The sequence below is a fragment of the Arvicanthis niloticus genome, chromosome 11 (genome assembly GCF_011762505.2).
Source record: "Arvicanthis niloticus isolate mArvNil1 chromosome 11, mArvNil1.pat.X, whole genome shotgun sequence".
NCBI lineage: Eukaryota > Metazoa > Chordata > Mammalia > Rodentia > Muridae > Arvicanthis > Arvicanthis niloticus.
Genome location: NC_047668.1, coordinates 63,824,703 through 63,839,467, shown reverse-complemented (window position 1 = coordinate 63,839,467; position 14,765 = coordinate 63,824,703). Strand labels below are relative to the sequence as shown.

At 45.1% G+C, this 14,765-nt stretch overlaps 1 protein-coding gene across 2 annotated transcripts in view; it reads right to left on the bottom strand.

The window, feature by feature from the left end:
• The window catches only part of Crim1 (cysteine rich transmembrane BMP regulator 1), a 175,075-nt gene that overhangs the window by 78,206 nt on the left and 82,104 nt on the right, over positions 1-14,765 (bottom strand). Inside the window, exon 4 of one of the 2 annotated variants that reach the window (XM_034513780.2) lies at positions 14,397-14,517. The exons of the other annotated variant lie outside the window; for it this stretch is intronic. Within the exon in view, the coding sequence (XP_034369671.1) occupies positions 14,397-14,517 (121 nt within the window). The remainder of the gene's footprint in view (positions 1-14,396; positions 14,518-14,765) is intronic. 2 annotated transcript variants of the gene reach the window in all.

The following is a 14,765-nucleotide window of genomic DNA, read 5'->3' as shown; positions in this document are numbered from 1 at the left end:
ACAAGGTGGATGTGTTCTCATGCAGGGAGGATCTAAACCCAAGACAATTAAGAAACTAGGGCACTCATGGTGCTTTCTCTCTTCCTGCCTTTCTCGAGAGACAATTATGGCTTCCTTCTCAAAGATGCCAGGAGCCTAGGAAGCAGAAGGTGCGAGGCTGAAGGGAAAGTGGCGCACAATATAGGAAAATACAAGCTTTACATAGACATGGTTATCCTAGAACTGTGCTCCTCAGCAAGTTGGTACGGTGAGGACAGAGCAATGGCGATTTCTGTAAATTACTTGTCTGATGTGACTGGCTAACAAAATGCTGGGGCAGGCTTGAAGAGGCTGCACTCTCGGCAGCAGCCAGACCAGAACTGATATTCCTCGGCCTTTGTTGAAAATGTTAGGGCTGGGACCCCGCGGGCATTCACAACCACTCTGTCCAGTTCAGTTGTCTGACTGAGGGTCCTCTGCCTCCACTTCCTTAGTTCTGAGCGAAGTCACTGGTATAGTTTTTCATGGGCTGGCAGGATGGGAGGAGAGATGCCCAGAGGACCAGTCAAGATAAGGAAGACAGAAGAGAAAGTAACATATTCCAGCCTGAAAGGAAGGATGGATATGATAATAAGGATTTTATAAAACATTATTTTCCTGTTATGTATATATGTGTGCCTTAGTGTATGTCTGTGCACCCACCACATGCAAGGAGGAGCTCACTGATGTTAGCAGAGGCCTTGGATCCTCTGGAAATGGAGTTACAGATGGTTGTGAGCTACCATGTGGGTGCTTGGACCCTAGGTGTTACCACCTAGGTCCTTTGCAAGAGTTGTAGCAAGTGCTCTCAACAGCTGAGCCATCTCTCTGGCTGTGAGAATAAGTTTTAATATAGCAATGTAAAGTATTCTCATTTCAAAGCCTGCAATTGCCAACTGCATTAGAAATGGATGCTCTGGAGCACGGGATAGGCTTGTTTACAGATGTGTGGTCCATTTGTGTCTATTTACTGAGAATTCACATGCAGCAGGCATGAGGGTGGTCAGATGCTGGGGATGTTCAGGACGCCTTAGGTTAGGGAAGCCCTGCATATGAGAGCACACAGGGATGCAGGCTGTTGTACACCTGCCCTGGAACATGAGAACAAGCACTGACTGAGGACATCTGGACAAGGCTTCCACTGCTGAGGCTGCACGCATGGCTTCAGGCGTCTAGAGTCATCCAGCTCAGGCTGGAGCTGAAGCAGATGACTTCAGACATCCAATTGGATGCCCCTGGACAGTCAACTCCAGGCCTCTTATCCTAGTCATTAGCGTTAAGTGGCAGACTGTATACGCTCTCGTCCTCTGGGGAACATACATCTGCCAAAGTACTGATCTGCTGCCAGGGACTCATCTCCTACACTAACCTTCCTTCCAACTGAACCCAGGAGCCAATCTGGGCATCAACAACAACAAAAAAACCACCATCATACAAATCTTTTAACCCCTACCTGGCTCTCTTTTAAAGACACCCTTCTGTCTGCAGTGAGGCTGGGAACCCCCACAACTCACCTGGGAGGGAAGTCAGCAGTCTCTAACCACTGGTCTCTCCCATCCTTTTCTGTAGCTCCAATTCCTACCCAAGACACACAGGCAAGGCTTCTACAATGGACACTGACACAGGATTGTTTCTGAGTTCTGGCTACTTAGGAACAATGTGACCTTGGGAGCTTGGGCAGGTTATATAATCTTAGTCTCAATTGAGCCACATGGTCATAGAGGTGGCTAAAGTTTCCATATGTCATATGACTGCTGTGGGGATTAAATGAACTGACATATGAGAAATGTCTCGCTCAGTGGTGGGAACAGGAAGGTACTTAACACCTGTCATCCCTTTTATATAATTTTGGAGGTTTCAGGATGAATAGATGATGCAGTTTCAACACTCTGACTTCACATGGTCATTCAAGATCCAGAGTCCTTGCTTCTGTCCCTGTCTGTCCCACTTAAATCCTTGCTCCATCAGCAAGTCTTTGAAGTCACTTGCTGATGACAACAGGCCATCCTCCCAGTTCTCCTCACTCATGCTCTCATGTTATGATGTTGTCTACTACAAGATTTTACTGGTTTCTCCCAAGTCTGGGCCCTATCCTGATGATGGGCTCTCTTTAAATGCCTTCCTGTGGTACTTAAGAGGAACCCACCCAAGACTGTTCTTTCCAGTATCTTTACATTTCCTGACCCCTTTCCCTCATCTTGTATCTGGTCTCACAACCGTAATTCACAGCCATATCAATGTCGGACAGCAAGCCTGGAATTCAGTAAAGGCCCACAAACAGAGCAGACACGCAGGCAGCTCAGGAAGGCTTGTCCCCAGAGCCGCCATTTTCATCCTGCGCAGAGACAATCATGAGAAGCCTCTCTTTTCTGCAAAACACGCCAGTTTAGTGATGTTGGCAGTTAACGATAAACATGCCAAAGAAAGTAATCTCAAGAAAAGAAACATGCCCTAGGGGTGAAGTGAGTCCCAAGGATGCCAGCTGCAAACCGAGATTCCACCTAGTGACTTCCTTCATGCCAAAGGCTGCTGGGAAGAGCACATTCCTCCAAGAAGCCAGTCCATCTGTGACCCCTTGTTGGGAGCAGGCCTCCATGTAACTCCAAGGACCCACCTACTTGAGGATGTGCTGGAGGCACGGTGGCAAATGGCTGATGGTGTGTGGCGGGGGACGGAGGTGGTAAGAAGTCACAGATTGAGTAGCATGGGCACAGAAGGAAGACATTCTAGGTACAAAGGAACCTACAAAAGCAAGAAACTACTGTGCCAAGTTTGGAGTAAAGGAGTCAGGCTATGAAAAGCATAGCATGTTAGGATAAGGACAGAGCAATATATTATCAAGGAATTGGTAGTTGATAAGGTGGAGAGGCGGGCTAAGGCTGGGTAATACAGGATTTATTCTAAGAAGCATCATTTGTTTTACGTAAGAGGAAAGTAACAGAAATCTTAAACAAGTGATGTAGTCTTGCTAGGGGGTGGTGATCTGGAGGGGGGTGGTCCATTCCATTTCTCTTGAGTCATAAAGATAGATGAGATTAATACAAATACTTTCAGCTGCAAGACACATTTAAAAATTGAAGGAAGAAAAAAAATCAATGACTCTAATAGCCTAGAATGCCCTTTCGTCTTTCTCCATCTGATGAACTCTGACTCACTCTGAAAGACTCAGCTCAAAAGTCAAATCTGACAGCTTTCCAAACAGGAATTTGCATTTCCTTGCCCCATAAGCTTTTCGTTATTTTGCATGCTTCAGCCTCTAAACCATGTAACACTTAAAGTTATGATGGTTTAGTGATGGTTTAGTTCATGTTTGCCTTCCCTTAAACTAAAGGCTCCTTGACATCGTGGGCAGTTTATTCCTTCCAGGTACATGACAAACATTTTATATATTCGTTTCCTGAACAAGTCAAAACTATGGGGTTTGGATGCTGGGACTCGCCCCAGATTATCTACAGAATGTAGATAAACTTATTATTTAACCCTGTTAGACAGTAGTGAGAGAGGAACATACACAAGGTAGGTCCTGTCCCTCAAAGGGTGCACAGGTTAGACTAATCCATCCTGCTCCCTTTCAGCTGCCCCTTTTCAAAGGCAAAGTTCTAGAAATAAACAATCCTAAGCTATAAATAACATTGTGAATCTACAAGTGTCTGAGAGTCTCAGACAGACTCGTACTCTACAAACCCATACTGGCCTCAAGTTCAGGGCAATTCTTTTGCTTCCCTCTCCAAGTGCTGGGATTATAGGCCTAAGCCACCATGACCAGCACGGATAATTGTTATGACAGTAATGTTACTATAATGACTGTATTTTATTTTGTTATGAGTATCTTCTTGTGATTTTATTATGAGGTCTATATGCATTGGAAAAATAGATTACAGATATAGTTTATTTAGTCTCATGTGAAATTCCAGGCATCCATGAAGGCTCCGGAACATGTCTGCCAAAGGCAGGAAGGGACAAATGTAACAAATGACTTAGGCCAATAGTAACACTCCCCTCAAATCCACCCAAGGAAAGGATAACACAGAAGGTTGTCAGCACAATCCACTCACAACTGGCTAACTTATAAAGGCCAAGGGAAAGCAGTTGTCTCCCACTCCAGGGTTCCAGTCAGCTCTTCAGTGTCTACCAGGGAAATACAACCTTGAACCTCTAAAAAGTGTCAAGTGCAGTTACCCCTGTCCAATGGGATGGGTAAAAGTGGGTAAAATATGTTCTATGGAATTCGAGGTTTCTTTTAGTTTTTCCCAAAGAGGTAGCATCTTACTTTTGCTTATGTATGTTCACAAAGCTTTCTGTTCTGCAGAATGGTCCATAGCAGTTCTTCTGTTTTCTGAATGAGGATGAGGATGAAGATGATGATGGTGGTGGTGGTGGTGGCAATGAAGATGGATGGAGAAAGTGCTCAAATTGAATATTATCTGTGCTGTGGATTGAGCTTCACCAAAGGCTTAAAAGGATTCCCTTGCTTTTCCTCAGTACTGATTCCTGAACCACTCAGAACAAGCATGAGCCAATGGGCGATCTAGCCTTGCTTGTTTCCAGGACTATCGCAAAATACAAAATAAAGACTAGGTACAAGGTACAGTTCATGGAGGACCACACAAGGCTCCGAGCCCTGGTACAGAAAGGCTAAGGGCTCACACATCTGAAGCACAGGGCTGACAAACCAAGCATTCTACTGGAGAGGACACGCATTTCTAATGGGTCAGGACTTTAACTTCTAGGAAAGCATATTTTCTTCAATCTGGGGATAGGTCCAATAATAACATGGAATTCTTACAATTATTTTGTTTCAGAAAACATCAGAGTTTAATATAGACTCTGGCTTTTCAGCCATGAGTTGATTTGCACTTTCGGGCCAAAAATTACTATGACAGAGGGCAATAGAATAAATGGTCTTCTCTAAGTTGAGAAAGAAGGGCTTCAAATATACTTCCAACCATTTTTTTTTTTTTTTTTTGCCATGTGTTTAAAAACAAAAGGGGATGCTACTGACGTAGCTTGTCAAGAGTCAGGAATGTCTTAAGTGCACATGTCAATGTACATTTTTACATACTATATAACTTATACTCAAAAAGCATCTGGAGGAATTGTTTAAATTAAAGGGAACAATACTCCACACCCCAAGGAAGAACTGAATTTTAAAAATATCTACTAACAGACTGATCTTTAAAAAAAAATAGATCCATCTTTGTTGAGATGGGAGAATAGAACAGATGGACACGGTAATTCATTACAAGGCACTTAATTTGATAAAGGCTTCTTGGAACTGCGTTTTCGGGGACAATTTCTACTGCCTAGCTTGAGTTGGCATGAGAAAAGCAACTTAATTACCCAGCACAACTTTTGACAGCCATATTGTTCCCAGCAAATATGACTCGATCATCTGCAGTATGTACCCTTGTTTCAGAGAGTGAGCTCGGAGCATTAAAGGGGAACCCCTAACTGCCCTCCAGGAAGGTCAGCTTTAATGTGTCTCTCTGGGAAGAGTGGGTGTGATCTGTTGATAGTCCCGGATCTGCCACGCCCTCCCTGGGGTTCTGCTAAAGACTTCAAAGACTGAACAGGTGGGTCTCTAGAGATAAGAGCTGTGTATAGGGACTCTGGAAAGCTCGACCACCTACCCCGGGAGCCACACATCAGCAGACAGAATGTGAAGCGACTGCTGCACTTCTCAGAGCCCATTTCTCGGATGTAGCTGAGCAGAAGAGTAAGCAAATCTACTTCGTTTTCAGTAGGAAATAAAAAGTGTGACATTAAAATCAGAAACTAGGGAAAGCGGGAGGACTAACAGTAGGAACCGTCCACCATTTTCTCTGTGTGTGCCTTTTTTGAGTCCTCTGGTTTCTTGGTCTCGTTGTAACGGTAGCACACACCTGGACAGGTCTTTTTTTTTTTCTTCTATAATCTAGTTTTTTTTTTTTTTTTTTAATTGGTGGGAAAAAAAGGGCGTTTCTCTTGAAGGAGGGTTACTGATGGTGCATGCCTCTATCAGATGACCCTCTAGAGTTCCGGAGCTTTCTTGCACCCATTGCTGCTGGTGCTTGGAAATTGTGGAGGCCTTTCATTTTGGCAACTGCCATACCCCACGGTGAGCCCAGTGTTCTCCATCTTCCCTCCGTGAATCTTGTTGAACTGTTTTAACAGATTTGAGCTCCTCCCCGCCCCCCACCCCCGAATCGGTACACCTTGTTTTCACTCACTGCAGCTATGTGGTCAGATTAATTTTTATTAACTTACATGCTTCTGAGGGGAAAGAGAGCCCTGCCAAGGATTCCATTCTGCTGCCCTCATCTGAGATGAGTCCACTGTAGGCTGTGAATTCTGGAACTCCAGAATGCCCCCTCCCAAATGTCTGTATCGACTCCCAAGCACAGCATGCTATCAATCTGCCAGAATCCTAGTATCAGCACACAACAGGGCACTAGCAAAATAGAGTTTTTTTTCACACAAATGCAAAGGAATTGGGACTGCAGAGTGGGGACACCCTAGATTTCTGAACTGAAGCAGCTGAGGGCAAATACCTACATCTGATCTTCAGGAGAGGCTTAATATGATCTTTATTCTGGCCATGTCTGTGTATGTAGATTACGGTATTTGCCTTCATGTGATTTCCCTTCCTGAAGGTTGGAGCTGATCTGACAGAATAGGACGTGATTGAGAAACTATCTTGGATATCAGAGTCAGTGTTTTAGAGGAGAAAAGTAAAATTGAGCCTTGCCGGGCAGGGGGGCGGGAAGAAGTAACAAAATATAAACCTCTCCCAAAATATGATTGTGTGCGTGCGCCGCCCGCAGGCGCAACTAAGTGTGAAATACAGAGGCATTAAGAATATAGAGCTGAATGAAGGATGACAGAGAAGAAAGACAAATAGTTGGAAACTTGGGAAAAATGAACCTTCACAGAAGGGCAACAGTGAGCATCTGGGTCCAGGGGGCAGTAAGCATCCATGCACAGCCATGTATGGGCTGATGCAGTCCACAGAGGGGAGTGTGTAAGGCGCTGGGGAGCCCCCTGCCCCTCCCTGCCCCACACACATCCAAGTCCTTCCCACAGCACACATACCAAGGCAGCTGACAGAGAAATCCACATTCCATTGTCTAATAGCAATTGAAGAGAGTAAATCCTTATTTGTAGAAGCAGCCTGTGCTTTGGCCAGACAGTCTCTACCCCTTCTCCTTAGGAACTATCTATTCACTGATGTCCAAAGAAAATGTAGCCAGCAATAATCACCCAGCTGTCTACCAAACACAGTCGTCTGCTTTGCCTGCTTACCCCAGTTTTCATAACCCAAGCGGTTAAGGCTTGGATAGCTACTTGAGCTGTCTGTGTGTCTCATTTTGCCCTTCTTAAGAAAATGAAATGATTAAAACAGTAGCCATCTTTCTTCCATGACTTCCATCGGACTTTCTCCCTTCCCTATCACCAGGTAACTCATTATCTTCATGAATCCTGGAATTTCTAGGTTTTTCCTTCTTCTTCTTCTTCTTCTTTTTTTTTTCTCCTAAAGAGGTTCCTAACACTAACTTCTTGGGTTTCTTCCAATTGAGAAGATTTGAGGAAGTCAAAGAACGTAGGGGTGATTGAAGATCATGCTACCCTTTCCTGCCTTTCTTTTGGGCTCAGATAAGAAAGAGAAAGATAAGGTGAAGAGCTGGCTCAGTTCAGGCAGAAGTAGGCCTCGATTCCAGCGTCCAGTTCATGTGGCACCGTGAATAGACTTCAGCTACCAAATGGGTTGGGCTCAGGCTCACAAATGCTCACAGATGACAAACACAAAGGGAAGGTCTGGTCTCCTGAGTGGCTGCACTGGGGATGCTATGGCAGTTGACAGTCACCTGGTCCACAGGGGACAACCCACCCTGGTGGTTCATGCTCACCCAGGCAGGCTGCTCTAGGCAGGGAGCTTTGAGTTCCACACACTCTGCCTGTGAAAAGAGAGCATGGGGTAGAACTCGCCAACTGCATTGAGCTACAAGCTGTAGCCTCATCCACTGAACTGTAATTGGACGCTTCATATACTAAATATATTTAAAGAAATTGTTTTGGTGAATGGAGGAGCCACATATTAACATTTTCACCCAGGTGGTCTAAAGTTTTTTTTTAATTATCTTAACATTGAAAAAAAAGTGAACTTAAAAATTCTGAGTTAAAAATAAAAACGAGATTTTTGATAGTGTCTCACAAGTAAGAGGTATAAATACTTTGGAGTTTGGTTCTGGAAGAGAGTCAGGCCCTTTGGTCAAGAGAGAGGCAAGAGCCAAGAGGGAGCTTGGGAACCTGGCTTTCACAGCATACACAACCCAGAACAAAGTCTATTTTAAGCTTCTGGAGATCATAAACAATGACTTAATTTATTTCGAACTCAAAATAACTGGCTTGCATTTTCTTTCCTCAATAATTTTTAAGAAAAACATATTAATAGGCAGAAATTGATAATATCATGTTTCAGAACTTAAGAGCTTAAGACGACTGTCATGAAATTTAGAATGAATGACTACCCATACTATATTAAACTCATTCATCCTCTCAATAAACATTCAAAAATACCGAAAGGCATGGAATGTTCTACATAATTCAGCTGACTTCCAGCGAGGTGTGGTGGTATCGCTGCCCCAAATTTTAACAATTTAATGTCTGCCCTGTGAGTTTGTATCTTCAGAGCTGGTGACTGATAGAGGCGAAGCAGAAACTTTACAAAATGAGATATACACACTCAAGACAGCTATAGAGTAGGGAAAGCAAGCAAGCAAGCAAGCAAGCAAGCAAGCAAGCAAGCAAGCAAAAAAGAACTAACAGTGAGGTGCCACTATTTTAACAGATGGCCCAACTGGGCTCCGGTTTAGGCTTGGTGACAGGAGAGCATGGACTCACAGCTGTGCATCTCAGGTGTCTGCCACCCTCCAGATACAGCTGGTAGAACCATTTCTCCCAGACAAGATTAACAATGACTGCATTTCTATGCTCCATCCTTTAAAGCTGGCTTTCGGTTTTAAACACTGACCTAGTCTCCTGAAGAAGATGTTTTGGCACCCCCTTCTCAACTACTTCAAAGACATTTCCATTGTGTGAGCAGAGAAAAACCCAGTGTTTCTTATGGAGAGAAGGTTTGAACTATAGTCACCTAAATGATGCTTAAAGCTGAGGTGGTGCCCAGACACTTTTAACACGTGCCTGCACTGAGACCTTCAGGGAGGAATGCAAAAGGGCTGAGTACCCAGGGAGCTTAACTATAAGACTGCCTGAGTTCCAGAAGACCCTGATTCCCAGGGCCAGAAGAACACCAAGTTTTTGGAACAGGGTCACTCATCCGCAGGGTTTCGGCAACTTTCTTCAACCAGGACATCATCTCTAAAAGGCACCTATTTTTGTTAAATGCGTACTGCAATGGATTAAAAATGGTCAGAAACTCCCTGAAGCTTCTTCCTTCAAAAGGTAGCACCTACTCTGCTAATTTTCGGATAAGGGCTTATTCTGTGACTTGCCCCAAGAAATACAACACGGCAGCAGCAGGGTCCAGAGACACTTACTATAACTTCTTCCTTCTGGTACATTAGGGGAAGTTCAGGATGGACGACCATACACAAATTTCTCCCTCAAGCCATCCCTGTGGTTCTGAGACACAAATGGTGTCCGGCTTGAATGGCCTCGGAGAACTGCGTACCCAGCACCCAAATACTGAAACACAGGGAAGAGCCTCCTTGCTTTTGTCCTGCTCTTGGGGATGGCTCCTTACACAGGAGAAAGAACCCAGGGATGATTAAGATCCCGAGCTGAAGGCAGACCTGTTCCACCCCTTGTGACCAGGAATGGCTGTGGTTCAGCTGAGCCACACATTCTCTCAGCTCCCATTTCCGCCGCTGTGAATTCCTCATGGGGCTGGACGAATGGCAGAATGAGGAAGGTGTGTAATTAGCAAGGAGTGTGACACAGTTAAGCTGTCTCTGTCACTGCTGTCCCTGTGCTGCTTAAGGACAGCTTTCCCATCTCCACAAAGAGAGCATTTGCGCGCGCGCACACACACACACACACACACACACACACACACACACGACACGGCGGGTGTCTTGTTGCAAATCCCCTGTGCATGATGGCATGTGCACATGCACACGTATCATGAACGCACTTGCAGACATTATAAACACAAAGCTCACAACCTGATGGGGCATTCCACTTCTCCTTCTGTTACTGTACAGTGGTGCTTAAAGCCCCGGGTTGCTAATTCTTATCTTTTTCGATCTTCTCTTGGAGCGTATGATGAGTTGCCTTAGCCAAAGGACTGAGTAACATTTAGTATGCCTGCAACTCTGCACCGGGTTGCCAAATAGTGATGATAGCCAACAATTAATTCTTTCACAGGGAAGAGTGATGGATATTTATCACCTTCAGGATAGACTTTTGGCCATAAATAAAAAGCAGTGATGCAGCGAGAAAAGAAAGAATCACCCACTTTTACAGAGGCCAGGGGAGGAAGGAAAACCAGAAGTCATCAGAGGCAGACACACGGAAAGTGCTATCTAGGCCTGACATGAACAACTAGAGAGTGGATTCTGGCTCCTGAAAGAACTCGCTCATGTTTGATGAATGAATGACTGTGAATGGGTGGAGTGTAAGCACACAGCTTAAGAGGAAACTCACAAACTGAGCAAGAGCTCACACAGAAAGAGGGATTTAGGAGCCTGGGTGGTTCAGACAGTATTGGTAGGAATAGAAGGAATTTATCCTTCAACACGGAGGGGTACCAATCCCCTTTTCGTAAGTATAAAAGTATAGCAAATCCATGAAAAAAGTGAATACTCTCAGTGAAAAGTTAAGCCTTTACAGCTGGACTTTCAGATATTTACCCTCCTCTGTCTTAAAGGGCTTTGCCTCCCAAACTCTCTAACAATTAGATTTGCTCTAAGTTCTTAGCCATGGTCTTTATAAGCCAGGGGAGCAAGTCAAATAAGAGAGACCCCACTTCGTAAGCTAAGGTAAACCGAACAGGGTCAAGCCCCAGCCTGATCATATACAGTCTGCATTCAGCGATGTAAATGCATACACGGTGGGGTGGGGAGGGGAAGCTGACATAGTCGCTGACCTCTAGAAATATCATTCAGTTAGTGAAGTTGTGTGTATGCAACCATGAAATAATAGTGTAAGAAAATGAGTGATTAATTGACAGTACAGGACAGGATACGTTTGAATTCCCAGGGGGTGGGAGAGGTATTAGTTCAAAAATGAAGACCTTGGCAATAAAGTGGCATTTAATTGGAATCCTGCAGGATGAGTGATACCAGAAAAGGTGGAGTCGAGAGATAAAGGTGACTCCTGTTGTGCTGGGGAGTACAGGCTAGGAGGGGCCAGGTTTCTGTAGTACTGAGGCAGAATAGAGCATAAAGTAGGGGCCAGGGGGCCCCTGCAAGGCTTTCTAAAGTGAGACACACAGCACACATGGGCTTCTTCATCATTCATTCACTCATTCATTCATTCATTTATAAATACAGGTTGGCCACATTACATCTACATACTAGAGGTTACAAGTATATTTTGTGAAGCACAGGGAACAGTGGGAACGAAATTAAAAAAACAATTAAGAAAACCTAATGATGTCAATATATTAACGGCGTTATTTATGATAAGCAGATAAATAAGGACTATAGGGGAGCAGAAGGGTACACTTGAGACATCTGTAGGGGCTGAAGATGAAAAACACTTTAAAAGGAAGGAAATAGGATCCTCAGAGAGGGCAGATGCAGTCCAGGTAACAGGGGAAGGGAAGCCATCGATGGGAAGGGGCAGCTACAGATGCAGTTCCTGAGCATGAGAACTGGACAGCACTGACTGGGCCGGAACAAAGGGTGAGTGTGTAGCAGTGAAGGGGACAGGCATGGGTCACTGCCTATCTAACACACAGGAAAGACAGAGCTGTGAGAATGTGGCCCCCTCTGCAAATCATTTACAGCGGGGGACTCTGGATAACTTCCCTCTCCTCCCTTCTTCAGTTCCATCCTCAGAGACCCGCTCGCCCTGGTCCACTCCTCAGCTGCATGCCCAAGTCAAAACTACATTGATTCCGTAACAGCCACCCTAAGGTTTCTGTTTCCCAGACTCACGGAAGCTTGGGGCTGACACAGGAGGCACCTAGTGCGACCCCTGCTCCAATGTAACATTTCTTCTGAGCACAACTGGCAGGAAGGCATCCAGATAGGGAGAAATCCATCCAGCACCAGGAACTCAAGTCGGCCTCAAAAAACAGCAGCACGACTCACTGTTGAGCCTGATTAGTTATGAATTCTTAAGCTGAGATTCTGTGTCTTCCTACAGTTGCAATACATTTCACCCAGTAAGAGGGACTGGGAAATATCCCCTAGACCTCCACCACACAGGAGGTGCTAAATCACAAGTGTAAAAGAGAGCTCAAAGTTGTCCCTTGCCTTCACTCAAGGACAGGCTTAGCTTTGATTAATTAGGCTTCCTGATACAATCTACCATCTTCCTCTTCATGGAGACCTTGCAGGGATATCTGTCGATATTAGTATTGCTCCATTGTTTTTGCTGGTAATTGGTCGTATCTATGGGTGCACAGGTGCTCATTCCTTTGCACGCAGCAACATCTCATAGATGCAGCATCCTGAGGTCCCAGGGAGGTTGCCAATGTGTCAAAACACTGTCTTCACAAAACTCTTTGTCGTTTCCTTCATGACAGTATAAAGGGCATGTCTGAGAGAACCCCAGGTTTCTGCAGAGAAAGGCTAGGACACTAACGACCCAATGTGTTTTATCAGAGGCAAGAAGAAAACGCAACTATGGGAAGAAGCCCTACGTATTTGGTCTGATGACTGCAACAGGAAACTTAGTGTTACCTCATCACCATCATGGAGCTGGTAAGTATCTAGTCTAGTGGTTCTCAACCTTCCTCATGCCAAGTCACTTTAATACAGTTCCTCATGTTGTGGTGACCCCTAACCATAAAATGATTTCATCGCTACTTCATAACTTTTGCTACTGTTATGAATCGTAATGTAAATATCTGATATGCAGGAGAGGTGGGAGAGCCACAGGTAGAGAACTGTTGGTCTAGGTGATTAGGTAAGGCACATCTCTGGGTGTAGCTGGGAGGTCGCTTCTAGAGAGGATTAAATGGGGGTAGCTTTGCCTTGAATGTGGTTGCTATTGAATTGGCTAGAGGCCACAGGAACAAACTGGAAAAAAAAAATGACAGAGTGCCCCTAGTGCAGGCAATCTTTCTTCTCTGCTTTCTGGCTGGCTGGTGGTGAACTGCCCCACCACACTCTCCTCCCATGATGGACTGAAACCTCTGAGCTCATGAGCCAAAATCAATCACAAGGACATGGTCACAGCATAAGCCCCAACAAACCCGTGTTTACTTTAACTATGGGCTATGGATATTTCTAGTTGATAAAACGGTTTCTATAACCGTACCCACTTGTGTAGTGGATCAAAATGCTAAAAGGCCAAACACCTGGCATTGGGAGTAGAGTGGAGACAAGGTTATAGACAAAGCTAAATGAGGAAGGGTTTCAGCTCTTGGTGTCAGATGTGGAACAAAAATGGTAAGAAATGAAATGACTTTATTACAAAGATGGCATAAAGGGAACAAAAGACTGGGGGGGGGCAGCGATGACAAAGAAGAGGGATGGGTATCCTGGGGAAAGGGAAGCAGACTGCAAGCTCAGTTTCCCTGAAAGCAAAGCACTGTTGGCTACCATTGTTTTAATGCTCTGAAGAAGATCATCAATAGCCGAAGCCAGGGCCCTCCTGTTCTAGAGAAAATTCACTCTGTAGCACTCACCGGATTTCCCATTACTAAGATTAAAATGATAGCAGCTTGTCTCTCATGAGCCAGAGGGGACGTGTCTGATACTTCTGAGTTACTGTTAGGAATTCAGACACCTCTTTGCCTCAGTTAGAAATGGGCCCCAGGAGATGCATGGCTCCCAATGACCAGAGTCCCCTTTGGATGAGCTCTTTGAAGCAGGCACTGTCTCATCAGACTGAGCACTTGGGTCAAACACCCACGAGATCCTCTGGGAAGGATCAAATGGCATACCTTACTATCGTGGACCCCTCACTCTGCTTCCCTATCCACATACAGAGAGGACTGCTTGCCTAGCTACTTCCTAGCCCCCCAAATGCTCAACAGCCTTAATCCTTAAGATTAATGGCTTAACCTCATGACACCTGGCTTTGGTGTGAGGAGAGACATATGTAAATAGCAAGCATAGTGACAGTCCAGTGGTTTCTCCGGAGAAGTGGGCAAGGATTGAGTTTCCCAAGGGAAAACAAGCTGCAGGCAGGCTTGAGAAACTGTACCTGGGACAGTGCAAGCAAAGAAAGAGAAAGGAGACTGGAACGGGTGCTGAACCAACCTTGCTGGCAGGGTGCAGCAGCCATCCGCTGTGAGCCGCACTTGTGTTTCGTAGCTGTCCAGGGGGCACACGGCCTGCTGGACAGGGGGGCACTCCACGGTGCTGCAGTCCACGCTGAAAACTGAAAGGGGCAAACAGAGAAACACCATTCATTGCGACATCTACTTGCATTCCGAATCCCCAAATGAAACACCAACTCTCTCGATAAGTGTTTGACAATTCCTCGCTTCCCTGAAACCCAGGGTGGGCCTGTCTAATGTCCTCCTTTCCATCAACGCTCCACAACCGTGGTATGTCTCAAACAGAGGACCAGAGTTAGGATGAGAACAGAGAGAGACCATGTAGTTCTGGGGATGGTGATGGACAGCA